This window comes from Zonotrichia albicollis, unplaced genomic scaffold (assembly GCF_047830755.1).
Source record: "Zonotrichia albicollis isolate bZonAlb1 unplaced genomic scaffold, bZonAlb1.hap1 Scaffold_254, whole genome shotgun sequence".
Classification (NCBI taxonomy): Eukaryota; Metazoa; Chordata; class Aves; order Passeriformes; family Passerellidae; genus Zonotrichia; species Zonotrichia albicollis.
This window is the reverse complement of record NW_027428428.1, coordinates 2,180,047-2,206,992: the sequence shown is the minus strand read 5'-3', so window position 1 is coordinate 2,206,992 and position 26,946 is coordinate 2,180,047. Positions and strand designations below refer to the sequence as shown.

Here is a 26,946-nt window from a genome sequence, read left to right as displayed (position 1 = left end):
GGAAGGGGAAGCCAATGCCAAGAAATAAGTTATGTCCATAGCACAAACCTTAGAAGGGCTAAGACATAAAGCGGCAATTCCTCAAACTACCACCCTGGATTTCAGAATCCATAATATTAATCCTGAGGATTGGGTGATGATTAAATCATGGAGAGATCAGCCTCTTAACTCCTCAGTGGGAAGGTCCCTTTCAGGTACTGCTCACCACCGAATCGGCCGTGCGAACTGCAGAGCAGGGATGGACTCATGGCAAGAGAGTCAAAGGCCCAGTAGAAGAACCCAAAGAGTGGACTATAACATCCAGGCCAGGTGAAACAAGATTGACTCTCAAGAAGAGACTGAGAGACAACCAGAAAAACACCAAGAAGCCCAAAAAGTACAGTCAAGCTTCCACCAACCAGCTCGAGAACTGTCTTCCTGTTTTCATGGGTGAGAATTACCAGCATCTGTTGAGGGGAAGTACACAAGGGTCTGTACAAGGCAATGGGACAGTTTCTTTAAGAAAATAAGTCAAAAGAAGGACAGAAAGACCACTTGGCCCCTTTGTTTGCTACCAAGAAGGCTCCATTGCCCTGCTGTGGGTAGCAACCCCGTAGGCATGGTAAGGCAGGGACAAAAGGCCATACCAGACCTCTGTCATTCCTCAGTTGTCTTTTAATTCAACAGGGACTGGAGAGCAGGACCGAGTTGGCCTCTGTACTCACCCCTAAGATGCACCAACAATGGGTAGCAGCCACATGGGTACGGTAGATGGGAGTCAAAGCCATGCTGGACCTCTGGGATTCCCTTTTGTCCATTCCAAATAAGTGTGTCTAAGGAAAACCTGAGATTTTTTCTCCTGTTCCCACTGTCCTTGCCTATATTAATAGATGCTGGTATGACTCATTCAAGAGAGAGAGAAAATTTTTTACTTAATTATTGGAATATGTATCCCAATATAACCAGTTAGATGGTGCCCAGGCCAGTTCTGACCTTCGCTGCTGGGCCACAGGCAGCTCTGCGGTGTTATACCTCAAAGATACCTTGGCTGGCGGCAGAGTGCAGCGGGGCACAAGACAGGACTCCGTTCTCCTCAGGGGAGAGCTTCTGGCGATGGTGAAGAAAAGAAGGGAGCGGATTCTGCTAGAAGGTAGCCAGATGTTTATTCCATGAGCACAGATACGTCTGCACTGGGCTACTGCTGATAACAGAATGAAGCCGCATGGTCTCATTCACATTTTAAGCTCAGGACAGGGGAAGGGGAGGGGACAGGTGAGCCACCAACCAGATGAAGGGGCAGGGTCTCAAGGTACTAGGGACACCTATCACACGACGCCTTGCTGGTATGTTAGCCTGATTGACAGGGCACACTCAGCGAGGGGCGAGGGGGAAGGGAGAAGGTAAAACAGGATATTGCAACACACCACAACATCTCCCCCTAGTTTTGTTTAAAAAGAAGAGGGCTGTGTTTATGGTGCAGAATGATTCTACTGAGGCTTCCAGGTCATCCACTGGAGCACTGAGGGCTTCCAAATGGTAGACTTCAGGAGGGGGAGATGAGTTTGAGATTAACTTGAGAACCATGCGTCTGATTACTCCAAAAACAATGCTAAAAACTACAATAACTACAACTAAAATAAACAGCACTAAAATTACAGTTTTCAGAATAGATCCCAACCAGCCCGAGAGTCCCCAGCCATTGAAAAGTCCATTCAGCTCGTTGTCAGTTTCTCTGTTGATGTCTGAGAGCCTTTGTCAAGGTAGTCCATACGTGGTTTGGGCTGCGGTACTATGTAGGAGATTGCAGGTGGGATGATCACGAGTAGGACGAGAAGCAGGCTCGGTCTCATGACGTCTCGAGGCTACACACGAACAGTGGGATCTAAACTGGTACAAAAACTTGAGACAAACATATATTACAAACTATTCCAGATAGGAGGCTTAAATGGAATTTCCTCCAGAGAACGTGCGCGGCGTTTTCTTCTCCAGGCAGCGTGAGCAACCTGGGGTGCTTCTGCAGATTTCTCTGAGACTTTGGGAACATAGGGCTTTACCCATTTGGAAGGAACCCACCTTAAACCAGAGGGGGTGGACACACAGGCGTATCCACGTCCCCAAGTAACCAATTTGTAAGGTCCCACCATTTTCCAAGTCTCAGGGTCCTTTACTAAAACTGGAGGTTTTTCTTTCATCAACCTGTGACTGTTCCCCCCAAAGTGGCGTAGGATGGGAGGGTTCAGGCTGTCAAAAGAACAATTCAGAAAATTGATTGTGAATAGTGCCCTGGATAACCGGATGTGGGGAGGTTCTACCTTCAGAACCTGTTGTTGCTGGTCCAGGACCCTTTTAATATCACGGTGAGTTCTTTCTACAATGGCTTGACCTGTAGGGGAGTAGGGGATGCCAGTTTTGTGCTCTACTCCCCATTGCTGCAGGAAGCTCCCGAATTCCTTGGATCTATAAGCAGGCCCATTATCAGTTTTCAGCTCCTTGGGGATGCCCATGAAAGAAAAAGCCTGTAAGAGGTGCTTAATAGCATCAATAGATGATTCTCCTGTGTGGGCAGAAGCATAGACCGCTCCAGAAAAGGCATCTACACTAACATGAACATATTTCTGCCGTCCAAAAGCTTGTATGTGTGTTACATCTGTTTGCCACAGTTCACAACTGTTCAGTCCCCTTGGGTTTGCTCCCGTACTCACTGTAGGGAGTGCATGTTGTTGGCAATTTGGGCACGTGGCCACAATCGCTTTGGCCTGTTCTCGAGTGATGTTAAACTGGCGAACCAGGCCAGGTGCATTTTGGTGGAAAAGCTGGTGGCTGATTTTTGCCTGTTCAAAAACATTTGGGAGAGTGGCCATCACTGCAGGCGCAGCAAGAGCATCTGCCCTTCTGTTGCCTTCAGCGATAAACCCTGGCAAGTCAGTGTGTGACCTGACATGCATCACATAAAAGGGTTGCTCTCGGTGAGTGACTAACTTTACCAGTTTTGAGAGCAATTCAAAAAGTGCAATGTTAGATACATCTTGCAGTATTGCTTGATCTGCTCTGGATACTACTCCTGCCACGTATGCAGAGTCTGTAATCAGATTAAATGGTTCTGAGAACCTTTCAAAAGCCCTAACAACCGCAGCCAATTCAGCAATCTGAGGTGAACCTTCCACCTCAGCAATGTCCGTCTCCCACTGCTGGGTTTGAGGATCTTTCCAAGTCATAACAGACTTGTGGGACCTCCCGGACGCATCTGTAAAGACAGTTAGAGCCCTTTTTAAAGGTCTCCTACTTAGAGCAGTTCTTAATTTTAAAGTAAATTGAACATCTTGTTCAAACAATTTGCAAGCGGGCCGTGCTACAGAAAATTGTCCTGAGTAGGAATCCAGAGCAAACTGCAACACTTCATTTTCTTGAAACAATTGTTCCAGTATCTTCATAGTATTTTGACCTGATTTTAACTCAACTGGAATGTGAATGCACTTAAAATCACATCCTGCTAACTCCCTGATCCGGGTCCTTGCTTTCCGGATCAGTTCTGCTACCAGTTCCTGAGGCTTTGTCAGTCTCTTGGACCTTTTGTGACTGAGGAAAACCCATTCTATGATCAAGAGAGAGTCCCTCTGGTCCCGGTCCTTTTTTGGTGTGTCCTTTGCCTTAGGTGTTTGTTTTTCCTCCCACTGGAAAATAATTCCATGGAGGTGTGGCAACTTACCTAGGATGATAAATTTGAATGGCAGATCAGGCCGGCATCGGTGGGCCTGTCTTGTGGACATTGCAATCTGAACCTTTTCTAGAGCTTTCCGTGCCTCTGGGGTAATAGACCTAGGAGCACCTGGGTCCTCTCCCCCTTTCAATAAATTGAAAAGAGGGGCAAGGTCTTCATTAGTCAGACCAAGCCATGGTCTTACCCAATTCAAAGACCCACACAACTTGTGGACATCCGCAAGGGTCTTGATCCTTGGATTGATTTCTAGTTTTTGAGGAACAATGGTCCTATTTCCAATTTCTAAGCCCAAATACTTCCAAGGTGGCATCTTTTGAATTTTCTGTTCCTGGAGCTCGAACCCTGCAACAATCAATGCATCGATCGTTAGGTCAAGCGCATGTGTTAGTAAATCATCATTGGGGGCACACACAAGGATATCATCCATATAATGGTAGATGATGGCCTTCTCTGCGGCTGCACGAACTGGGGAAAGCAGGGAAGAGACATACCACTGGCAGATAGCTGGAGATACCTTTAGGCCCTGAGGAAGAACGGTCCAATGGTACCTTTTCATAGGAGCTTCTGAATTGATAGAAGGGACAGAGAATGCCAAACGCGGTGCATCGTCAGGGTGCAATGGGATTTGGAAAAAACAATCTTTAATATCAATAACAGCTAATTTCCAATCTTGAGGAAGCATTGTTGGGGATGGCATACCAGGTTGAGGAGAACTCATATCTTCAATTACATTATTAATTTGTCGGAGGTCACAGAGAAGTCGCCACCTCTTTTTGTCAGCTTTTTGGATGACAAACACTGGAGAGTTCCATGGGGACATGGTCTCCACAATGTGGCCCTTTTTTAGTTGCTCTTCTACTAGTTCCTCAAGCACCTTTATTTTTTGTTTACTGAGTGGCCACTGTTTCACATCAACTGGTTCGTCTGTTTTCCACTTAAGTTTTTGGGTGGGGCGCTGTTGTTTAATGACTGCTGCACAAAAATGCTGTGGAGAGTCTGGAATATTAATTGTGACACCCCACTGGGCCATTAAATCTCTCCCTAACAAAGGTTCTGAATAATCTAACACAAATGGACGGATATTTGCCAATTGTCCGTTTGGACCCTCAAATTGAATAATGCTTTTGGATTGCCTTGCCAATTGCAGACCTCCTACACCTCGAAGGTGACCAGCAACATTTTGTAAAGGCCAGTGTGCTGGCCAGTCTTGTACTGGAATCACTGTGCAGTCTGCACCTGTGTCTACAAGCATCTCAATGCGTTTAGACTCCCCACCCCCACTGACATTGCACCACAATTTGGGTTTATCTGTCCCAATAACTTGGACCCGGGCGACTGTGGGCCCTTGTTTATCAACATTTTCAGGTAAAGATGGCACAGGGATAGCTTGAGCAACAATTTGTCCCTTAGGAAGAAACAGGGGTGGGTGGAAACAGTGCAGGCTGAGAACAAATTGCTTGGGATCTGATGTTGTCAGTCCCGGAGCAATTTCGATCTCTTGTGGTGTGTTTTTGTCCCCAGTGATGATGTACTTACAACGAATTTGGTTCCAAGTACCTTTCTGTTCAGGATTTACAGAGACAATATGCCAGTCAGTGTCCTTCAGGTGGAGTGACTCTGTCAGCTGCAACCTGTAAGGCTCATTGACAGAAGATGCGGTTAATACAGAATCACTTAAATCACAACAAAGGTTATTTTGTTTCACTTTCAACAGTGGACTAGCAGACTTGGTCTTTGAAACACCTGCTTCACTTACACAAATGTTAATATCGCGCGCTTGATTTGTTTTGCTACCCTTATTCTCTTGGCCTGCTCTTTTTATGTCTGCACGCCTGGCAGGCTGGCGCTTTATTCTTCGTTTTTTGGTTGTTGACCCCCAGGGAGGGCTTGCAGTTCTCCTCCCCTGCTATTTTTAAATTCATCAAATTCCCTTTTCAGGGGGCACTGGTTACTCCAGTGCCCTAGCTTATTACAAAGCAGGCATGGTTTAGTGGGCTCAACCATTGCTGGTCTCCGCTGCTGCCCAGGGTACTGCTGTGCTGAAAGAGAAGGTGCAGGGCTGGCAACAGCAACACGCTGAGGTGGTCTTGGCAGCAGCCTTGGTCTGGTGTCTTCAGCAACACTCATCAGAGGTACTTTCCTGTTACAGACTAGAAGCATATCTTTTAAAGTAGGGGAAGGTTCCATAGGAAGGCTCAGGATTGCCGCTCGACACTGTTCATTTGCATTTGTAAACGCTATTTCTTCTAAAATTGCTTCCCTTGCATTTTCCTTTTTAACTTGTATTTCAATGGCTCTAGTTAGCCTTTCTACAAATTTCACAAAAGGCTCTGATGGTAGTTGTTTGATTTTACTATAGGGCTCAAAAGGCCCCTCAGGTTGGAGGGAAAAGAATGCCTTTTCAGCTGCTTCCTTTACTTTCTCAAGTGTTTCTGCAGGAATTGCAGCAGCTTGGACTGAGGGAGAAGACCATTGACCTTCACCACAGAGGTGGTCAATAGTAATGGGGTTACCATTGTTGTCTTTTGCTGTGTTTGGATCAGCCTGTAAGCCTGGGAGAGCATCTTTTAGCAGTTGTTTCAATGCTGATTCCCATAATTTGAATTCCGTGGATGTCATGAGACATGAAAAAATTTGTTTTAAATCATGTGGAACCACAACAGTCCTACTTAATTCAGAATTTAAAAGGCCACGGAAATATGGACTGTGTTGACCATATTCTTTATGAGATTTACAGATCTCTTTAATCAATTGTCGTCCAAAAGAACTCCAATTAGCAGTTGGGGCTGCTCCAGCTTGAGCTGCAGGCTGAAACGTAACAGGAGCTAGCGACAACATGGCACCGTGCATTGGGTCTGCTGTCCCCTGCTCTGTATCCCTTGAATCAGAAGCATTGGGATCACAGCTACAGGTTTGGGGACAGGCAGTGGGTGTGTCCCCACCGTGGGAACCCGGGGAGGGGGCGGGGAAAGGGAGCCGGCAAGGGGCGGGGAAACCGTGGGAACAGGGGGCGGAGTCAAGGGGCTGGCAGGGGGCGGGGATACCGTGGGAACAGGGGGCGGGGTCACCTGGTGACATCACATCAGCAGCCGCCCCCTGGGAGGAGTAAAGGGGCGGAGCTGAGGGTACTGCAGGAAAGGCGGGGGGAGGGGGGAAGGTGTCACGAGGAACAGGAGGAGAGGGGGATGGGGCAGGAATTTTGGGATGTTTAAGAGGATTTTGGGAAGAAGAAGACCAGGTTTGGGAAGATGCCATGTGGCACCCACCATCTTGTGCACCCCCTAGGGACTGGGGGCCATTTTGGACATCACTGCTCTCCGAAAAACTAACACGTGCTCGGGATTTTTTTGGGGAAAGAGGTTTAGGGGTTTTAGAGGGAGAGGGAGGAACAGGGAGAGCAGAGGCACATGGCTTTACATTTGGCTTTTTCTCCATTTCCTTTTGTTTGAGCAATGCTGTTCGAATTTGCAAACTCCAGAACACAAATTTTGCTGAAGGTAATTTGCCAGATTGTCCTAAGGTTATCAATTCATTCCCAACTTTATCCCAGAATTGAATATTGTGGAATTCTTCAGGGGAAATGTTTGGGAACTGCAGAAAAAGCCATCTTATAAACTGTTTCAATTTTCCTTTAGAGAATTTCACATTACTCTTGATTAAAATGCTAACAATATCATAATACACTCCCCTTTGTACAATGCTAAGTTTGGAACCCATGTTAAAAAGCAAAGTACTTAATCCCGCCTGACCAAAAACAAAGCTAAAATCAGCTACCAATTTCTAAAAAAAACCCACAGATAGAAAGCGATAACGAGCAGACAAAAGCTTCACAATGCAGCTGTATATACTGCTTTTAAAATTCCCGGGCAGCGGCAGCAGGGCACGCCCTGCCGAGCCGGCGCGCCCTGCCGAGCTGAGGCAGAAACAAAGCCTCCCCCGCGGTGGAACGCAGCCCCCCCCGCGGAGCAGAGGCAGCAGCCACTCCACGTGGCAACCGAAACTGGGACGCTCCCCCCGCCTTCGCGTGTGCAGAGCACTCCCGACCCCGCAGGTCCCCCAGCCACGTGGAAAGAGAGCCCCCCCCTCCCCCGCAAAGAGAAAGAGAAAGAGAGTCTCCTAACACGTGTCTGGGCATGCTGCTGAGCCGGGGGGGGGGGAAGGGCAGAGAGCGATCCCGCTCCGGCGCGAATTCTAAAAAACAGTGAAACACGCAGCAGGAAAGCTAAACTAGAACGCTATGAATTCTCGTCTGTGGGGCTGCGCAGCCAAAATGCAAAGGCAAAAAAGGAACAGAACTGGCGGCAGAGTCTGTTTTTGAGCTTCTGCTCTACCGAAAGCAGAGATACTCACGTGAAAAGGAAGCTGTAGGCTGGGTCTAGGCAGGCAGGTCTCCACCGGAAAAGGACCTCTTTCTGGGTGCAAGAGAGGCTGCCCTTTTCTCCCTCTGGAAAATATGCTCACCACAATGAAGCTGGGCTTTCCAGAAGGCGCCGAACAGTCCACGAAACTTCTTCTGGGAGTATTCCCAAAGTCTCTAGCTGAGGGCGATGCAACCAAAGCCCTTCCAGCTGGATGCACGGCTGGCAGAAACTTCTCTGAGGTATTTCGAGTCCGTTTTTGGGCTCAGGGTCGCTTGCCCACCCACGTTGGGCGCCAATATATTGGAATATGTATCCCAATATAACCAGTTAGATGGTGCCTAGGCCAATTCTGACCTTCGCTGCTGGGCCAGAGGCAGCACTGTGGTGTTTTACCCCAGAGATACCTTGGCTGGCGGCAGAGTGCAGCGGGGCACAAGACAGGACTCCGTTCTCCTCAGGAGAGCTTCTGGCGATGGTAGAGAGAAAGGGAATGGATTCTGCTAGAAGGTAGCCAGATGTTTATTCCATGAGTACAGAGGTCTCTGCACTGGGCTACTGCTGGTAACAGAATGGAGGCCGCATGGTCTCATTCACATTTTAAGCTCAGGACAGGGGAAGGGGAGGGGACAGGTGAGTCACCAACCAGGTGAAGGGGCAGGGTCTCAAGGTACTAGGGACACCTATCACACGACGCCTTGCTGGTATGTTAGCCTGATTGACAGGGCAGCCTCAGTGAGGGGCGAGGGGGAAGGGAGAAGGTAAAACAGGATATTGCAACACACCACAAGACTGGGCAAGGATCCTGGAGCCCCCAGGCCCTGGGCTGAGGTATCAGCGCTGCCCCAGCAGTGCCCGTGGCCTGTCCCTGCTTCAGCCCCGGCACTGCCACCCCCAGGGCTGTGCCCGGTCCCGAGAGCACTCAGGCCCTGCAGCAACACCAGGGCCACCAGTGCAGCAGGGCAGGGCCACGGCAGCAGCACTGGCAACACCAAGTGCTGCTGCTGCTGGGCACAGCTGCTGTGGCAGCACTGATCTGCCCCCAGCTCTGCACACAGACATTGCTGCTGCAGCTCCAGAGAAGGCAACATAAAGGTCATCTCTGCAGAAAACTCTACTGGGAGATCCTTTAGTTCCTTTAAAGCCACTGAGAGTGCAGCTCCTCATTGACACAGTCTGTGGGCACAGGGAAGGTGGAGAGAAACAAAATGAGAAATGGCACAAAAAATGGCGTTTATTTGTGAACAATATGGAAAAAGTAAAACAAAGAAGAGGAGCTTCCATAATGAGTCTAAGAAGTATCAAATATGACTTTTATTACAAGTGATTTGCAAAAAATTTCCAGCAGTTTAATGTTCCTGAAAGCATCCAGTCATCAGTGTCCACACTGCAGCCTTGAGCTCCTGGTTCCTCAGGCTGTAGATGAGGGGGTTCAGGGCTGGAGGCACCACCATGTACAGAACTGACAGGGCCAGATCCAGGGCTGGGGAGGACATGGAGGGGGGCTTCAGGTAGGCAAAAAATGAAGTGCTGATGAACAGGGAGACCACAGCCAGGTGAGGGAGACAGGTGGAAAAGGCTTTGTGCCGTCCCTGCTCAGAGGGGATCCTCAGCACAGCCCTGAAGATCTGCACATAGGAGAAAACCATGAACACAAAACAACCAAATACCAAAAAGACAGTAACAGCAAGAAGACTAAGTTCCCTGAGGGAGCTGGTGTGTGAACAGGAGAGCCTGAGGATCTGTGGGATTTCACAGAAGAACTGGCCCAGGGCAGTGCCATGGCACAGGGGCAGGGAAAATGTACTGGCTGTATGCATGAGGGCATTGAGAAAGGCACTGGCCCAGGCAGCTGCTGCCATGTAGGCACAAGCTCTGCTGCCCAGGAGGGTCCCGTAGTGCAGGGTTTTGCAGATGGACACGTAGCGGTCGTAGCACATGACGGTCCGGAGGGAAAGCTCCTGAAACAATAAAGAAGAGAAAGAAAAAGAGCTGAGCAGCACATCCTGTGTAGGAGATGTTCCTGGTGTCCCAGAGGGAATTGTGCATGGCTTTGGGGAGAGTGGTGCAGATGGAGCCCAGGTCGCTGAGGGCCAGGTTGAGCAGGAAGAAGAACATGGGCGTTGGTGGTGGCTGCAGGCTACGGCGCTGATGATGAGGCCGTTGCCCAGGAGGGCGGCCAGGGAGATGCCCAGCAAGAGGCAGAAGTGCAGGAGCTGCAGCTGCCGCGTGTCTGCCAATGCCAGCAGGAGGAAGTGCCTGATGGAGCTGCTGTTGGACATTTACTGTGCCTTGGCATGGGGATCTGTAAGAAAAGCAATCACAGAGAATTTGGGTTTGGAGAGGACTTTAAATATCCCAGCACAGCGTGGGGGCACTTTTCCCCCACTGCCTGCCCAGGCCTCTGCTGCCTGGAGCTGTCCCTGCCAGCAGCTGCTCCCTGTGCCCAGGGCTGGGCCCTGCCAGTGCTGCCAGAGCCCAGCCCAGCCCTGGGGGCTCAGCTCTGCCCTGCAGACCCCTCCCAGCTCTGGCACTGCCCAGGGACAGCTCTGGCTCTCTAGGCTCTGATGGCTCTATCAGAGCAACCCTGAGGAGGCTGAAAAAGCAAAATTGATGCAGCTTCTAGTGGGCCCTGTGCAGGTTTCTGTCAGTGCCTGGCTTAGTAAGATCTGAGAAAAGGCTTTTTTTTTCTCAACCTTAACTGAGAGATTAATATCAATGTGCAATTTTTCATCCTGGCCACAGAGAGCAGTAGGTTAAAAAAAGCAAGATTTTCCATTTTATGCAGCCCCAGCCTTGCTCCTTGTATAACCTACTTGGAAATATTCTACTGATAATTTCATGCTGGGAGCAGTCCTGAACAATGCAGCATCCTCCCCACACAAGGAGAACACTTCCAAGCCTGACCAGCTGTCTCCTCCCACCCAGATTCTGTCCCCCAGTGCTGGGAGCAGCTGCCAGGGCTGGCTGAGAGCTGTCCCTGGCAGGCAGCAGAGTCCCTGCCCCAGCACAGCGCCCTGGGCTGCAGGACCCTGCTCTGCACGACAGCCCTGGGCTCCCCTGGCTGCTCTGCACAAGAGACAGTCAGAGAATGTACTCACGGGGTCTGTAGGCATTGGCATGTTCCAGCTTTAGGAGATGGCTCCAGGAGCTGCAGCTGCATTGTCCTGCAGCCAGAGGTTCCTGTGCCAAGGGCTGGCAGTGATTGTGCCCCAGGCACTTCTCAGCACCTTCCCAGCCCTGACTGATTGAAGCTCTCTGTGCCTCTGTGCTGTGCCCAGGCTGGCTGCAGGCAGTGCCCCAGCCCTGCTGGGCTGGAGAAAAGCTGCTCATTGAGAGAAATGTGCTTTTGAATCTCTTCTTGGTTACCAGGAGCTGCCTCTGTGCCAGGAGCCCAGCCCAGCTCAGCAGCACAGACACAGCACAAGGACTTTAATGAGCCTCGGGGCCTTTGTGCTCATGCCCTGAACATCAGTCCCTGAGAGGGAGCTGAAGAAACCTCTCCAGAACTCCAAGTCAGAATCCAACTCCAAACTTTCTGGAGTTTTAATGGGTCCCACTGAGGAGCACAAATGAGAAAGTTTCCCCAGGCAGAGCAGTGAACTGGAGGCAGTGATGACAGGTGGGGACAAAGAGAAGCCAAGTCTTGGTGTCCTGGGGCACAGCAGGGTCTGTGCCACCAAGGGCTGTGAGAAGACACCTTGTCCTGAGGCCCTGGGGCCTCCTGGCACAGCCCCAGCCAGGCTGGGCACTGTCAGCCCCTTGTCCTGCCTTCAGCATCCCCCCCTAGCCCTCATCCCTGTGGCCTCAAGGATCTGCTGGAAGGAGTCCCTGGGGAGCCTTGCTCAGGAATGGCCCTGGGGTCTCCTTAATGCTCCTTGCAGGGACTGCTGGTTTTTAAAAGGACTTTGGGTTTGGCTTTTGCCTTGGAGTCTTTGAGCGGTTTGTACAATCATGGCCTCTAATTATCTGCGGTAATTATTCCTTGGAGAGGCTTTCTCAGTAACAACACTCAGTGGGGCTCTTTAATACTACAGGGTACTTCAGTTTTTTTAAGGTACTTGGTGTTTCCCTTTTGATACACACTGTGTAAGAGGTTTTGCAATCATGGCCCCAGTTATCTGCTTTAATTAGTCCCTGGAGAGCTTTGTACTGACAGTTGTCCTGTTTATTTCGGCTGTTTGAGGGGCCTGAAAGGCCCGGGGTGGCCTTGGGGCACCACGCGTATAGAAGGACGAGAAGAGGCTTCAGTTCTTCTTTCTGGTTTTATGTTTATTAATTGTTTATCTAAAAAATGTTCTTTCAGCCTAACAAAGATCCGCTCAGCAGTCAGCCATGGGCACACTCTGTCTCTCCCTCCGGGGCAGGCACCTATCTTTATACCCATTGTGACGTGTACAATATTTATCATTTTTCCCCAATACCATCTATTCTTATAACTCGGTGTACTCTTAGTAATAACCAATCCAAAGGTGCCACCGTGGCCAAAGAAGATGGAGGAGAGGAGGAACAGAAGGAGGACAGGACACACCCCAATTCCTCCATCTTACTCCTCTAAACCCCCCTGTACATAAATCCTAAACCCTGTTTCTCTATCTCTAATTAACTAATCCCTTCACCATTCACCCGGTGAAGCCCTCATCCTTGTCGTCTCCTGTGCAGGGTCAAAGTCCTGCCACCAGACACTTCTGGCAACATTCCAGGACTCCCGAGACCCCCAAGCTGGTCTCGGAGGCTCAGCATCTCAGGACTGAGATCTTGAGATCCGACATCTCCCTCTTCTGTTTGCCCCAAGAAACCCTCTTTTACAATCCGATTCATGGCATCTGGGACGACATGGATGAGGACTAGGAAAGCTATTACAATATAAAATCCTAAACTATTAAAACATAAAATCCTACCCTTAAAATTCTTCTCCAAATGGGAGAAATGTCAAAGAGATCTGCCCTTAAAATTCCTCTCCAAATGGGAGAAATGTCAAAAAAATCTACCAGCTGATCAATATATGATCCTTTGTCAGTTTTCCCCTGTAATAGGTAAATTTATCCCATTGCCTATTGCAATTCAAGATCCCAAGGAGAAAACCCCCCAGAGTCTTTCGTTCTTATACAGAAATATTCAAGACCCCAAAGAGAAAAAACCCCCCCCAGAGTCTTTCCGTTCCTCTTGTTTCTCTTCTGAGTTGTCCTTTGCAGTCTGAGTCCCGACTTTTGTCTGAGTATTCGTTTCTTCTTATATCTTGTTGAGGAAAATCGTTGCATAGTTGCATCCGGCATGTTGTGCACTTCGGTCATTCCCCCACGAGTGGCGCTGTCACCGGGCTCCGTGGCTGGGACGACTGCATGAATACAACTGCCTCTTTGTTCCGCTGATTGTTGCTGTTTGCAAGCCTACTTGAGACCGGGGTTACCTAGTTTTTGATTCAACTGACAATAGGGTTAGAAAACACACAAGCCTCCCCGGGAGGGGAGAGGCTTGGGACTCCGAGGGTTTTTACCAAAGGCACCAAGTCTGGAGAGGGCCCCTCCTCGCCTGAGACGTCACCGGGGGTCTGGCCCGCCCCCGCCCGCGCTCGGCGCATGCGTGCTTTCCGAGCTGCTCTCTGTCTCTCCCGAGGTAATTTTTTCCTCTCCCTTTTTATTCCGCCTCTGAATTTTCCCCCCTCGGTCTGCCCCTGACTGTCTCCTCCTCCTCCGACGCTGTGTGTGTGTGTGGCCTTTCGTCAGTGTGTGCCGGCCGCTCCCGCCTGCACCCGCGCTCTGCCGCGACTCGCTCCGATCTGCATCCCGGGTTTTTTGCGTCACAACCGCGCGCCTCCTGCGTCTCACGCAGCTTTTCTGGGATTGCGCAATTCCCCTAATTTCGCTGCATGGGTCAGACGCCCCGGCTTTGGTTTGTGGCTTCTCCCCCCCGGGTTTTTTGCGAGTTTTGCCCGCCGCGGGCGTTTCTGCTACCTTGCCGGCCCCCGGGGCCGCTGCACCCCCCGGCCCTGAGCTTAGCAAAGCCGTATCTGAACACGCCTTCTCTGTTTTTTCTTCACCCGCGCTCCCCGCCTGCTCCGCCGCAGCCTGGCTTCCCTGCTCCGTTGCCGCTGCATCGCGAGAAAGCGCCTCCCCCGATCCCTTTTTCTTCCCCCCCCTGCTCTCCCCCCTCGGTCCTGAGTCCTCCATGCTCTCTGGGCTTTCTGGACGCTTTTTGGGAGTTTCCCAGGGTTTCTGGGTTTTGGTACCGGGTATTTTAATAATATTTCTTGCTCTTTTTCTGCAAGAGCATTTTCTTCTCGGCCTTTTAAGGCCAGAGCTAATAATTTTTTCCTGGAGCCTTGCTCCCCTCTCTCTTTCAGAGAGTCCCTCCCCGGACGTCTGCTGCGTCTCGGGGTTATTTCTTCCTGGCCTTTTAAGGCCAGAGCTAATTTTTTCCGGAGTCTTGCATTGCTCCCCCCTCTTTTGAGGGCCCCCCCCGGACGTCTGGTGCGTCTCGGGGGTCTTCCTTCCTGGCCTTTTAAGGCCAGAGCTAATTAATTTTTGTATGTTTGTGTCACACCTTATAAGGTGGACAAAATTTCCCGTTGTTCCTGGGAAGGTGTGCCTCCCATGTTCTTATTTTCAGGCTTTCTTACCAAATCTGTCGCCAGAGCAGTCTGGACGTCTCGATCTGTCCAGCAGATCACGAGAGGTGGACCCAGGGCGCCTTCTGGTTCCAGTCCGGGCTGTTCTGCTACGAATATTCTTCGGCAGAAACTGAGAGGTGGATTTCTCAGTGACTGCTGGTTTTTTGCAGTCTCTGCTGGCTTTTTTTTTTCTTCTTCTCTCTCTTTTTCTTCAGGGCTTTGAAGGTGGTGGTGGCCCCCCCGAAAGGTTGTGGTGGTCAGAGCTCACCCAGTGGAAGCCAAATGTCCGGTTTATCTTCCCCCGAAAGGTTGTGGTGGTGGAGCCCAGCCAGGGAACGCCAAGTGTCAGGTTTACCTCGGCTGTTTGAGGGGCCTGGAAAGCCCGGAGGTGGCCTTGGGGCAGCCCGCGTATAGAAGGACGAGAAGAGGCTTCAGTTCTTCTTTCTGGTTTTATGTTTATTAATTGTTTATCTAAAAAATGTTCTTTCAGCCTAACAAAGATCCGCTCAGCAGTCAGCCATGGGCACACTCTGTCTCTCCCTCCGGGGCAGGCACCTATCTTTATACCCATTGTGACGTGTACAATATTTATCATTTTTCCCCAATACCATCTATTCTTATAACTCGGTGTACTCTTAGTAATAACCAATCCAAAGGTGCCACCGTGGCCAAAGAAGATGGAGGAGAGGAGGAACAGAAGGAGGACAGGACACACCCCAATTCCTCCATCTTACTCCTCTAAACCCCCCTGTACATAAATCCTAAACCCTGTTTCTCTATCTCTAATTAACTAATCCCTTCACCATTCACCCGGTGAAGCCCTCATCCTTGTCGTCTCCTGTGCAGGGTCAAAGTCCTGCCACCAGACACTTCTGGCAACATTCCAGGACTCCCGAGACCCCCAAGCTGGTCTCGGAGGCTCAGCATCTCAGGACTGAGATCTTGAGATCCGACAACAGTCAGTGGGGCTCATTAATGCCTTGAGATACTCAAGGTTTTTAAGGTACTTTATGGATTTTGGTATACTTTTAGGTACTTTTAAGGAATTTCCTTCCAAAATTGAGTGTCTGAGTGGTTTTTGTGCCATCCTGGCTCCAATTCTGTTGTCCAAGGTGTCCATGAGGATGCTGTGTTGGTTATCTTCCCCCTTTCTATTTTTCAACAAAGATGGAACTGAAAGAATTTTGTAAGACTTTCTAAAAGCATCCAAACAAACATGGGACAATGAACAATACAGCAACAAACACTAAGAGAATTAATAGTGCTGTTTTAGACAGACATCATCCAACCCTTTAGACCCTTGGATTGGAAGAGTTTATTGAGCCAGTCTTTGCTTTCCTCTTGAAGCTTCTTGAACCCCTTCCTTCAGTACCTGAATGCTCTTGTGGATTTTCTCGCTGTGGCTGGAGAGGTTCATGCAGCACATGCCCTCAGAGTCTACACAGCCATGCCCATGTGCCCAGAGTAAAAACTCTATCACTGTTCTGCAAGGTGGCATGTCTGATGGTCTCTGTGTCTGAGAGCAGGCCACTCATTGTGAAGGAGGTAGCATTGGTTTGCTTACTTAACAGGCACCCAAGATGGTCTAATGGTCCTAAAGCTTTAGCTGCAGCCACCCAAAGTATTTCAAATTGAGGATGCTACCATCTGATACCTGGATTAAAGCTTTCAAAGCTATCTCTTTGATATCATTCAATACTTCTCTGCTTTATCATCTGGTAGGCTGTGTTGTCCTTCTCCAGCTAGATGGTTAATTGTCAATTCTTCCCTTGCCTCATTGTTAGCATAGTCATTGCTATTAGCATTATAAACACTTCCATCCCTCTTCCCACCGGGTGTATTCTTTAAATGACCACAACATAATATATTTTAAATCATAGATGGTTGAGAAATGTGCTGTAAACATGGCCCTCATTAGGTCATTAAAGCAAGCTAAGTCCTTCCTATGGTCTTTAGATAGAAAAATCCTTGATTTCCCTGCAAACCAGTGGCTGATAGCTGGGATTCTGCCCCTTTTTTTCATAACATACGGGGCCTATGAGGAATTTTGAGGCGATTTGCCAGTCTCCTTCCATAACTGGAGGCATGGTCCAGGGTGGGGAGGGAATGATTGACGTGAGCGCAGTACCTGCAGTTGTGGAGGTGGAGTCTGGAGCTTTTGTCAGAGCAGAGGCAAAAGTTGTGGCAGCAGGAAGTGGAGGAGCCAAGATGGAGGGAGGGTGGTCAGGCTCCTGAGCCATATTTTGGCTCGTTCTGTCTTGAGTCTCCAGGGCATGATGCTCTAAGACAGCATGGCCATTGCCATCTTGGACCATCATTAACGGTTTGAGAAAGGCAGGTTTGAGGGGAGTTCCCGAGTTAGGAGTTACCAACGGATTGAGTTTTCTACACACTGCTTGCTGGTCAAGTGTGGTGTGGAAGATGGGGAGCACGCAGGGTGCAATGGGGTCCCTTTTGATCAAAAATTGTACAGTTTAATTCCCACTGAGTCCTAAAATTCAGTGGTATGGATTTCATCAGCAGAGGCATCTGGAAAATTTTTAATGATCCACCTCATAATTGATTTTAATTTGTTCTTTGAAAATATTTTGTCATGATCAGTGAGAATGAAAGCATCCATATATGCTCCTTTCTACTTTGGACATCTGGCTTCCCATTTTTTTCTTTCTCTGCCTAATGGGGAAGAGCCACTGGAACACTCCAAATTAAATATGGGACATGGCTACATACTGTAAAAACACAGTGACTAAATGGGCAATGAATGTCTTGTATTTCCCCAAACCCACCTGCAATCCTATGCAGGTGAAACCGTCATTGTCCCTGCTGATCCTGGCCAAGGTCCCTTGAAGCAACGATGAATCTGCTGAGCCTGGCACAATCCAAAATCCCGGGGAACACTGACCTATCCATTAGCTAACCCCAGCTGACATGACTGACACAGGGAGCTCATTGGGCGCCAAATGTTCCAATGAAGGTGGCTGCAATAAACCTCTCTGGTTCTCTGACTTCAGGGTGAGGGTGGTGAAAATGAAAAGAGCAGGATCAACGGGGTTGTTTAAAAGGAACTTTAATAACAGGGAGAAAAACAATACACATGGAGAAGTCCAGCACAGTATAAGGGGCAGGATCCTAAAACCTGAGTCAAGGAGGAAGCAACAACATAGATATTTGGGGCTTGAAAACTAGAACAATAACATCAAGAAGAAATAAGTAACCAATAAACCAGTAGGGGAGTAGAACTTGGACAACTTAGCATAACAACACTAAAGGCTTATGGGGGACTTCTCAAGCTCACCCTAAGTTAAAAGAATGACTCCTAGGACTTGAAACTCACGCCCAGTTCTTCCGGGGTAAAATCTGTCTGACTCTGAGTTACAGCTGGGCTTACTCTCACATTGCTGATGTGCAATGGTCCCTTGGGACCATGCAGCCCAACAGAGCCACAATGATGTCCTTGCCTGGAGGAGGATGACAGATCTTTTCCATAGGAAGGAAAGCACAGAGCCGCAGTGTTTCAGCAGCAGATAAGAAGAGACCCTCAACATGCCAAAGTCAGCTGGACCAGTCAGGGAATCAAAGGTAGGCCAAACCAGCCAGACCCGTTCCTTCTTCCCTTGCTTTTATGAGGCCTTGCGTTATCACCATGGTCCCCTCGGTTCCGTGGGGCCCTGCAGTGTCCTAATGATGCTTTGATTCCATGGGGTCCAGCAGTGTCCCAAGGGCCCCTATGTTCCAGAAGGTCCTGCAGTGTCACAATGGTTCCCAATGATTGCATGAGGCTCCGTAGTGTCACAATGGTCCCAATGATTCCATGAGATCTTGCAGTGTCACAATGGTCTCTGTGGTTTCCCAGGTCCCACAATGTTATGTGACTCCTCCGTTCCATTAGCCCTGCAATGTCACAATGGACCTTTGGACCCTGGGGGTTTGCGGTGTCACAATGGTCTCCATCGGCTCCACAGTGTCACAATGGACCATTAATTACAGGAGGCCCCTCTGTGTCACCCTAGAGCTTTGGTTCCATGCAGCCCTGCAGTGTCACAAAGGCCTCTTGGTTTCACCAGGCCCCACAGTATCACAATGGTCCTCTTGGTTCTGTGGAGACCCCCAGGGTCACAATGGTCTCACAGGTTCCATGAGGCCTCACAGTGTCACAATGCTTGGCATATTCCATGGGGCCTCACAGTATCACTGTGGTCTCCATGATCCCATGAGTCCCCTCAGAGTAACAATGATCTCCTTGGTTCCATGGTGCCCCCTCAGTGTCACAATGGCCCCTTGGATCCATGAGGTTTGAAGTCTCTTAATGGTCTCTCCAAGGTTCCGTGAGGCCTTGCAATGTCACAATGAACCTCTGGCTCCATGGGGTCTCACAGTGTAACAATGGCTCCTTGGTTCCATAACATCCCAAAGTGTCATAATTGTCTCCAAGGTTCCAGGAGGACCAGCGGTGTCACAATGGACTCTTGGTTTGATGGGGCCTCTCAGTGTCACAAAAATCCCTACACTACCTGGAGCCACAGAGCGTCAGTACAGACCTCCATGATTCCATGAGGCCCCATAGCGTCACCATGGTCCCTTGGTGTGACAAGGCCAGACAGTGTCACAATGGTCCCTTGGTCTCACAGGGGCCCACAGTGTAACAATGATCCCTTGGTTCCATGGGCCCAGTGCTGCTGCATTCCCCCCTCCCCTTCTCAGGCCACCCTGCCAGCTGAGAAATGCTCCTTGGGGCTCGGCCTTGGCCAAGAGCCCCTGGGTTCAGCTCCTCTGCAGCTCATCACAAACACTGTCTGCTCCAGGCACTGCTGCTGCCCAACCAGCTCCTGGTTCCTTTAGCAGCAGCCCTGGGAACTGTTTTTGTTCCCTCAGTGGCACAACATCCCTGTTCTCACCCTGCCAAAGAAAGCTGTTGGTGCCAAGGGCAGCCAGGATGAGCCATTGCTGGGACTGAAGCCCCTCTCTTGGGGCCCTGCAAACAGCGCTCCAAAAGGAGCCCTTGGAGCTCTCCTGGGCCAGCGACTCCCTCTGAATGGGGCCTCTCCCAGCCGGGAACTCTCCCGTTTGCTGCACTCGGGGATCCTGAACAACGATGGAGCCTGGGCCGATCCCCCCACCCCTCCAGGCTCAACCCTGCACCTTCTGGGGAGATGCCAAAGCATCCACAGGGAGCATTTCCTGCCCTCAGAGGAATTGCTCACAGGTGCCTGGCACTGACTCTTTGTGTCTGTGTGCACACAGGAGTGCCTGTGCTGGGGAAATGTGGCAGAAGATTGTGACAAGAAATGTGACAAGAACAGACTGTCCCTGTGTGCTGAAAGATCAGTCAATGGGGTAAATATCCAGCCTGGCTGGGCAAGGAGGTTTTGGAGGAACTTAGGAATAAAAAGAGGATGTATCAGCGTTGGAAAGAGGGTCATGTCTCTAAGGAAGTGTTCAAGAAGGCTGCTAGAGCATGCAGACAAAAAATTAGGCAGGCCAAAGCTCAGTTTGAACTTAGAATGGTGATTTCTGTAAAGGATAATAAAAAATGTCTTAGCATATACATTTATGCTACAAGGAAGGGCAAGACCAGCCTTTGTTCTTTATTGGGCAAAGGAGGGAACTTAGTATCTGCAGATGAGGAGAAGGCAGAAGTGCTTAATGCCTACTTTGCCTCAGTTTTTAGTGGGAAGATGACTTGCCCTCAAGACACCTGCCTGCCGTGGCTGGTTGATGGTGTCAGGGAGCAGAATGGTCCCCTATTATCCAAGAAGAGGCAGTCATACAACTACTGATATGCTTGGATTTTCATAAATCTATGGGACCAGACGGGATCCACCCCAGGGTAATGAGAGAGCTGGCAAATGAGATTGCAAAGCCACTCTCCATCACTTACCAACAGTCCTGGCTCACTGGTGAGGTTCTGGATGACTGGAAGCTGGCCAATGTGATACCCATTCACAAAAAGGGTGTAAAGGAGGATCCTGGTAATTATAGACCAGTCAGCCTGACCTCACTACCTGGCAAGATAATGGAACAGGTAATATTAAGTGCCATCAAGCAAAATTTACAGGATGGCCAGGGTATCAGACCCAGCTAGCATGGGTTTAGGAGGGGTAGGTCATATTTAACCAACCTGGTTGCCTTTCATGACCAGGTAACCTGCCTAATGGATGCAGGGATTGGATTTCAACAAGGCTTTTGACACTGTCTTCCATAGCATACTCCTAGACAAGCTGACAGCCCGTGGCTTGGACCGGAGCACTCTTTGCTGCGTTAGGAACTGGCTACATGGCCGGGCCCAGAGAGTGGTGGTGAATGGTGCTGCATCCAGCTGGCGGCCAGTCACCAGTGGTGTCCCTCAGGAATCTGTGATGGGACCAGTTCTGTTTAATTTTTTTTTTGATGACATGGATGAGGGTTTAGAGTCCTTTATTAGCAAATTTGCAGATGACACTAAGCTGGGAGCGTGTGTTGATCTGTTAGAGGGAGGGAGGGCTTTGCAGAGGGATTTGGAAGGGTTGGATGGATGGGCAGAATCTAATGGGATGAAGTTCAATAAGTCCAAGTGCCGAGTCCTGCACTTTGGCCACAATAACCCCCTGTAACGTTATAGGCTGGGGACAGTGTGGCTGGACAGTGCTCAGGAGCAAAGGGACCTGGGGGTGCTGGTTGACAGTCGGCTGAACATGAGCCAGCAAAGTGCCGTGGTGGCCAAGAAGGCCAATGGCATCCTGGCCAGTATCAGGAACGGTGCGGCCAGTGGGAGTAGGGAGGTCATTCTTCCCCTGTACTCGGCACTGGTGAGGCCACACCTTGAGTATTGCATCCAGTTCTGGGCCCCTCAGTTTTGGACGGATGTTGAGATGCTTGAGCGTGTCCAAAGGAGAGCAACGAGGCTGGTGAGGGGATTGGAGCACAGGCCGTATGAATAACGACTGAGAAAGCTGGGGTAGTTCAGCCTGGAGAAAAGAAGACTCAGAGGTGATCTTATCACTCTCTTCAACTTCCTGAAGGGTGGCTGTGGTGAGCTGGGGGTCCGTCTCTTTCTCCGGGCAACAACAGACAGAACAAGAGGACACAGTCTCAAGCTGCGCCAAGGGAGATACAGGCTAGAATTAAGGAGGAAATTTTTCACAGAAAGAGTGGTCAAATACTGGAATAATCTACCTAGGGAAGTGGTGGAGTCACCATCCCTCGATGTGTTTAAGGGAAGACTGGATGTGGCACTTGGTGCCATGATCTAGTTGAGGTGTTAGAACATGGGTTGGACTCGATGATCTTAAAGGTCTCTTCCAACCTAGAAATTCTGTGATGCTGTGATTAATGGAACCAAGGATCCACTGTGACACTTCAGGGCCTGGGGGGACCAAGGGCCAATGTGACACTTCAGGGCCAAAGATCCAAGGGACTTTGTAATGCCAAGGGGTCCCATGGAACCAAAGGGACATTGTGACACTGGAAGGCCCCATGGAACCATGGAGACCATTGGGACACTCTGGGGAACTGTGCTGACAGCAAGTTGGGTGCGAGTTTAATCTGTTGGAGGGTAGAAGGGCTCTGCACAAGGCCCTGGACAGGCTGGATCCAGGACCCAAATCCAGCAAGGTGAGGTTTAACAAGACCAAGTGCCGGGTCCTGCACTATGGCCACAACAACCCCTGCAGCACTACAGGCTGGGGAACGAGGGGCTGGAGAGCAGCCAGCCAGGAAGTAAAGGACCTGCAGGGACTGATGGACAGCAGGCTGGACAGGAGCCAGCAGTGTGCCCAGGTGGGCAAGAAGGCCAATGGCTCCTGGCCTGGATCAGGAATGGTGTGGCCAGCAGGAGCAGGGCAGTGATTCTTCCCCTGTGCTCAGCACTGGTTGGGCAGCGCCTCGAGTGTTGTGTCCAGTTCTGGGCCCTCCAATTTAGAAAGGACATGGAGGGGCTGGAGTGTGTCCAGAGAAGGGCAACAAGGCTGGGGAGGGGTCTGGAGCACAAGTGCTGTGAGGAGCGGGTTAGGGCCCTGGTAGATGTTCAAGTTCTTCAGCCCTTGCTAGCCCCAGGGGCTGATGGCATTTGTGCTCCCTCAGGTTCATGTCCCCACACCAACAGCATGGGGGTGCTCCCCCTGCTGTGTGCAATGCAAACAGGGGCTGCTGAGCCAGTGCTGCCGTGTCTGTGCCTGCAAGGATGGGGCACCTGTGTGAGCTGGGGGAGAGGCCAGGGCTGCAGAGGGGGGATGTTGTTGGCAGCTCCATCAGGACGCTCTGGGATGCTGCCCTGGGCTGTGCAGCGCACTGGGGATGGATCAGCCCCTGCTCTGCTGCTCCTTCCCATCTCCCCCAGAGCCCTTGCAGAGCCCCAGCCACGCTGTTTGCCCCCAGCCTGCCCATGGCCAGCCTGGGGCTGCTCACGGGGCTTTTCTGTGCTGAGCATTGGCCTGGCTGTGTTCTTGAGAGAACTTGGGCAAGGATCCTGGAGCCCCCAGGCCCTGGCCTGAGGCGTCAGCGCTGCCCCAGCAGTGCCCATAGCCAGTCCCTGCTGCAGCCCTGGCACTGCCACCCCCAGGGCTGTGCCCGGCCCTGAGAGCACTCAGGCCCTGCAGCAACACCAGGGCCACCAGGGCAGCGGGGCAGGGCCACGGCAGCAGCACTGGCAACACCAAGTGCTGCTGCTGCTGGGCACAGCTGCTGGGCCAGCGCTGATCTGCCCCCAGCTCTGCACACAGACATTGCTGCTGCAGCTCCAGAGAAGGCAACACAAGGGCATCTCTGCAGAAAACTTGGCTGGGACATCCTTTATTTCCTTTAATGTCACCCAGAGCGAAACCCCTCATTGACACAGTCTGTGGCCACAGGGAAGGTGGAGAGAAACAAAATGAGAAATGACCTCAGTAATGACATTTCTCTGTGAACAATACAGAGGGACTTGAATGCTAGCTTACAAGGAAAGCTGAGTTACTAGATGAAGTAACAATTGATTATTTTAGTGTCTATCCATTGCAAAGAAGAAGACAAGGGGTCAGCATGGGAACAGATTGGAAAAGATACATGTAAATTTTTGTAAGCTGGACTAGAGGCATATGTAAATGTGTATATGTACCTTATTAAATTTCTGTATGACTTTTGCCACTTATATTGATACTAATAACTTGCTTCAATGAATATAATAAGTTATTGTGATGTAAATAATGACTTAAGAGGATGCTTTGTTAAAAGTATATAAACAAGAGAAGAGGCAAAATAAAAACCTTTTTTTCTTCAACCCTAATCACGTGTGTGTAGGTCACATGCAATCTAAGAGTATAAGACAAGATTTAAAAAGTAAAACAAAGAAAAAGAACCTCCAAAATGAAACCAACAGGAAGTATCATAAATTATTTTTATTACAAGTTATTTGTAGAAATTGGCCAGCAGTTTAATGTTTCTGAAACCATCCAGTCATCAGTCTCCACACTGCAGCCTTGAGCTCCTCGTTCCTCAGGCTGTAGATGAGGGGGTTCAGGGCTGGAGGCACCACCGAGTACAGAACTGAAAGGGCCCGATCCAGGGATGGGGAGGACATGGAGGGGGGCTTCAGGTGAGCAAATATGCCAGTGACAATAAACAAGGACACCACAGCCAGGTGAGGGAGGCAGGTGGAAAAGGCTTTGTGCTGTCCCTGCTCAGAGGGGATCCTCAGCACAGCCCTGAAGATCTGCACATAGGAGAAAACCATGAACACAAAACAGCCAAATGCTAAACAGGCACTAACAGCAAGAAGCCCAACTTCCTTGAGGTAGAATTTGGAGCAGGAGAGCTTGAGGATCTGTGGGATTTCACAGAAGAACTGGCCCAGGGCATTGCCATGGCACAGGGGCAGGGAAAATGTATTGGCTGTGTGCAGCAGTGAATAGAGAAAGCCACAGGCCCAGGCAGCTGCTGCCATGTGGGCACAAGCTCTGCTGCCCAGGAGGGTCCCGTAGTGCAGGGGTTTGCAGATGGACACATATCGGTCGTAGCACATAATGGTCAAGAGGAAAAATTCTGTGGTCGCACAGAAAACTAAAAAAAAGAGCTGAGCAGCACATCCAGCGTAGGAGATGTACCTGGCGTCCCAGAGGGAATTGTGCATGGCTTTGGGCACAGTGGTGCAGATGGAGCCCAGGTCAGTGAGGGCCAGGTTGAGCAGGAAGAAGAACATGGGCGTGTGCAGGTGGTGGCCGCAGGCTATGGCACTGATGATGAGGCCGTTGCCCAGGAGGGCGGCCAGGGAGATGCCCAGCAAGAGGCAGAAGTGCAGGAGCTGCAGCTGCCGCGTGTCTGCCAATGCCAGCAGGAGGAAGTGCCTGATGGAGCTGCTGTTGGACATTTGCTGTGCCTTGGCATGGGGATCTGTAAAAAAGAAATCATGGAATAGTTGTGTTTGGAGAGAATTTTAAATATCCCAACACAGCTTGAGGGCACTTTCCCCCCACTTCATGACCAGGGCTCTGCTGCCTGGAGCTGTCCCTGTCAGCAGCTGCTTCCCTGTGCTCAGGGCTTGGCCCTGCCAGTGCTGCCAGAGCCCAGCCCAGCCCTGGGGGCTCAGCTCTGCCCAGCAGACTCCTCCCAGCTCAGACACTGCCCAGGGGCAGCTCTAGATCTGCAGGTTCTGATGGCAACCTCATAGCAACCCTGAGGAGGTTGGAAAACTGACACTGATGCTGCCTGGGAGGGGCCCTGTGTTGATTTCTGTCACTGCCTGATTTGTTTAGATCAGAGATAATTTTATTTTTTTTTAATTTGCCTCAAGCTGAACTAAAATGAATATCTATGGTCAATTTCCCATTCAGGTAACCCAAACCAATAGATTAAAGATGCAGGACTTCCCCTTTCCTTCTGCCCCTGCCTTGCTATGCTCCCTGTATAATCTACTTGGAAATGTTCTCCAGGTAAATGCCGGGATGGGAGCAATTCTATACAATGCAGCATCCTCACCACACAAGGAGAACACTTCCAAGCCTGACCAGCTGTCTCCTCCCACCCAGACCTTGTCACCCCATGCTGGGAGCAGCTGCCAGGGCTGGCTGAGAGCTGTCCCTGGCAGGCAGCAGAGTCCCTGCCCCAGCACAGTGCCCTGGGCTGCAGGACCCTGCTCTGCACGACAGCCCTGGGCACCCCTGGCTGCTCTGCACAAGAGACAATCAGAGAATGTACTCACAGGGTCTGCAGGCATTGGGATGTTCCAGCTTTAGGAGATGGCTCCAGGAGCTGCAGCTGCATTGTCCTGCAGCCAGAGGTTCCTGTGCCAAGGGCTGGCAGTGATTCTGCCCCAGGCACTTCTCAGCACCTTCCCAGCCCTGACTGATTGAAGCTCTCTGTGCCTCTGTGCTGTGCCCAGGGTGGCTGCAGGCAGTGCCCCAGCCCTGCTGGGCTGGCAGAAGAGCTGCTCATCAAGAGAAATGTGCTTTTGAAGCTCTTCTTGGTTACCAGGAGCTGCCTCTGTGCCAGGAGCCCAGCCCAGCTCAGCAGCACAGACACAGCACAAGGACTTTAATGAGCCTCTGGGGCTTTGTGCTCAGGCCCTGAACATGAGTCCCTGAGAGGGAGCTGAAGAAACCTCTCCAGAACTCCAAGTCAGAATCCAACCCCAAACTTTCTTGGACTTTTAATGGGTCCCACTGAGGGACACAACGAAGAAAGTGTCCCCAGGCCCCAGGCAGAGCAGACAACTGCAGGCAGTGATGACAGGTGGGGACAAAGAGAAGCCAAGTCTTGGTGTCCTTGGGCACAGCAGGGTCTGTGCCACCAAGGGCTGGGAGGAGACACCTTGTCCTGAGGCACTGGGGCCTCCTGGCACAGCCCCAGCCAGGCTGGGCACTGTCAGCCCCTTGTCCTGCCCTCAGCATCCCCCCCTAGCCCACATCCCAGTGGCCTCAAGGACCTGCTGGAAGGAGTCCCTGGGGAGCCTTGCTCAGGAATGGCCCTGGGGGCTCCTGAATGCTCCCTGTAGGGAGTGCAGGGTTTTGAACGGACTTTGGGTTTGGCTTTTGCCTTGGAGTCTCTGAGAGGTTTGTGCAATCATGGCCTCCAATTATCTGCTTTAATTAGTCCCTGCAGAGGCTTTCTCAGTAACAACACCCATTGGGGCTCATTAGTACTTCAGGGTACTGCAGTTATTTTAAGGTACTTGGTGTTTCCCTTTTGATACTGACTCTGTGACAAGTTTGTGCAACCATGGCCCCAATTCTCTGCTTTAATGAGTCCCTGGAGAGTTTAGTACTGCCACTCAGTTGGGGTCATTAATGGCTTCAGATACTTAAGGTTTTTACTGTACTTTATGGATTTAAAAA

The 26,946-nt window shown here is 50.5% G+C and overlaps 1 protein-coding gene and 1 long non-coding RNA gene across 3 annotated transcripts in view; both read right to left on the bottom strand.

The window, feature by feature from the left end:
• Nucleotides 1-26,946, bottom strand: part of LOC141727738 (uncharacterized) — a 667,665-nt gene that overhangs the window by 354,273 nt on the left and 286,446 nt on the right. The gene's annotated exons all lie outside the window — the stretch shown is intronic.
• LOC141727743 (olfactory receptor 14A16-like) lies at nucleotides 24,051-24,983 on the bottom strand. Its single transcript, XM_074534029.1, has one exon. The coding sequence runs from the start codon at nucleotides 24,981-24,983 to the stop codon at nucleotides 24,051-24,053; it is 933 nt and encodes a 310-aa protein (XP_074390130.1).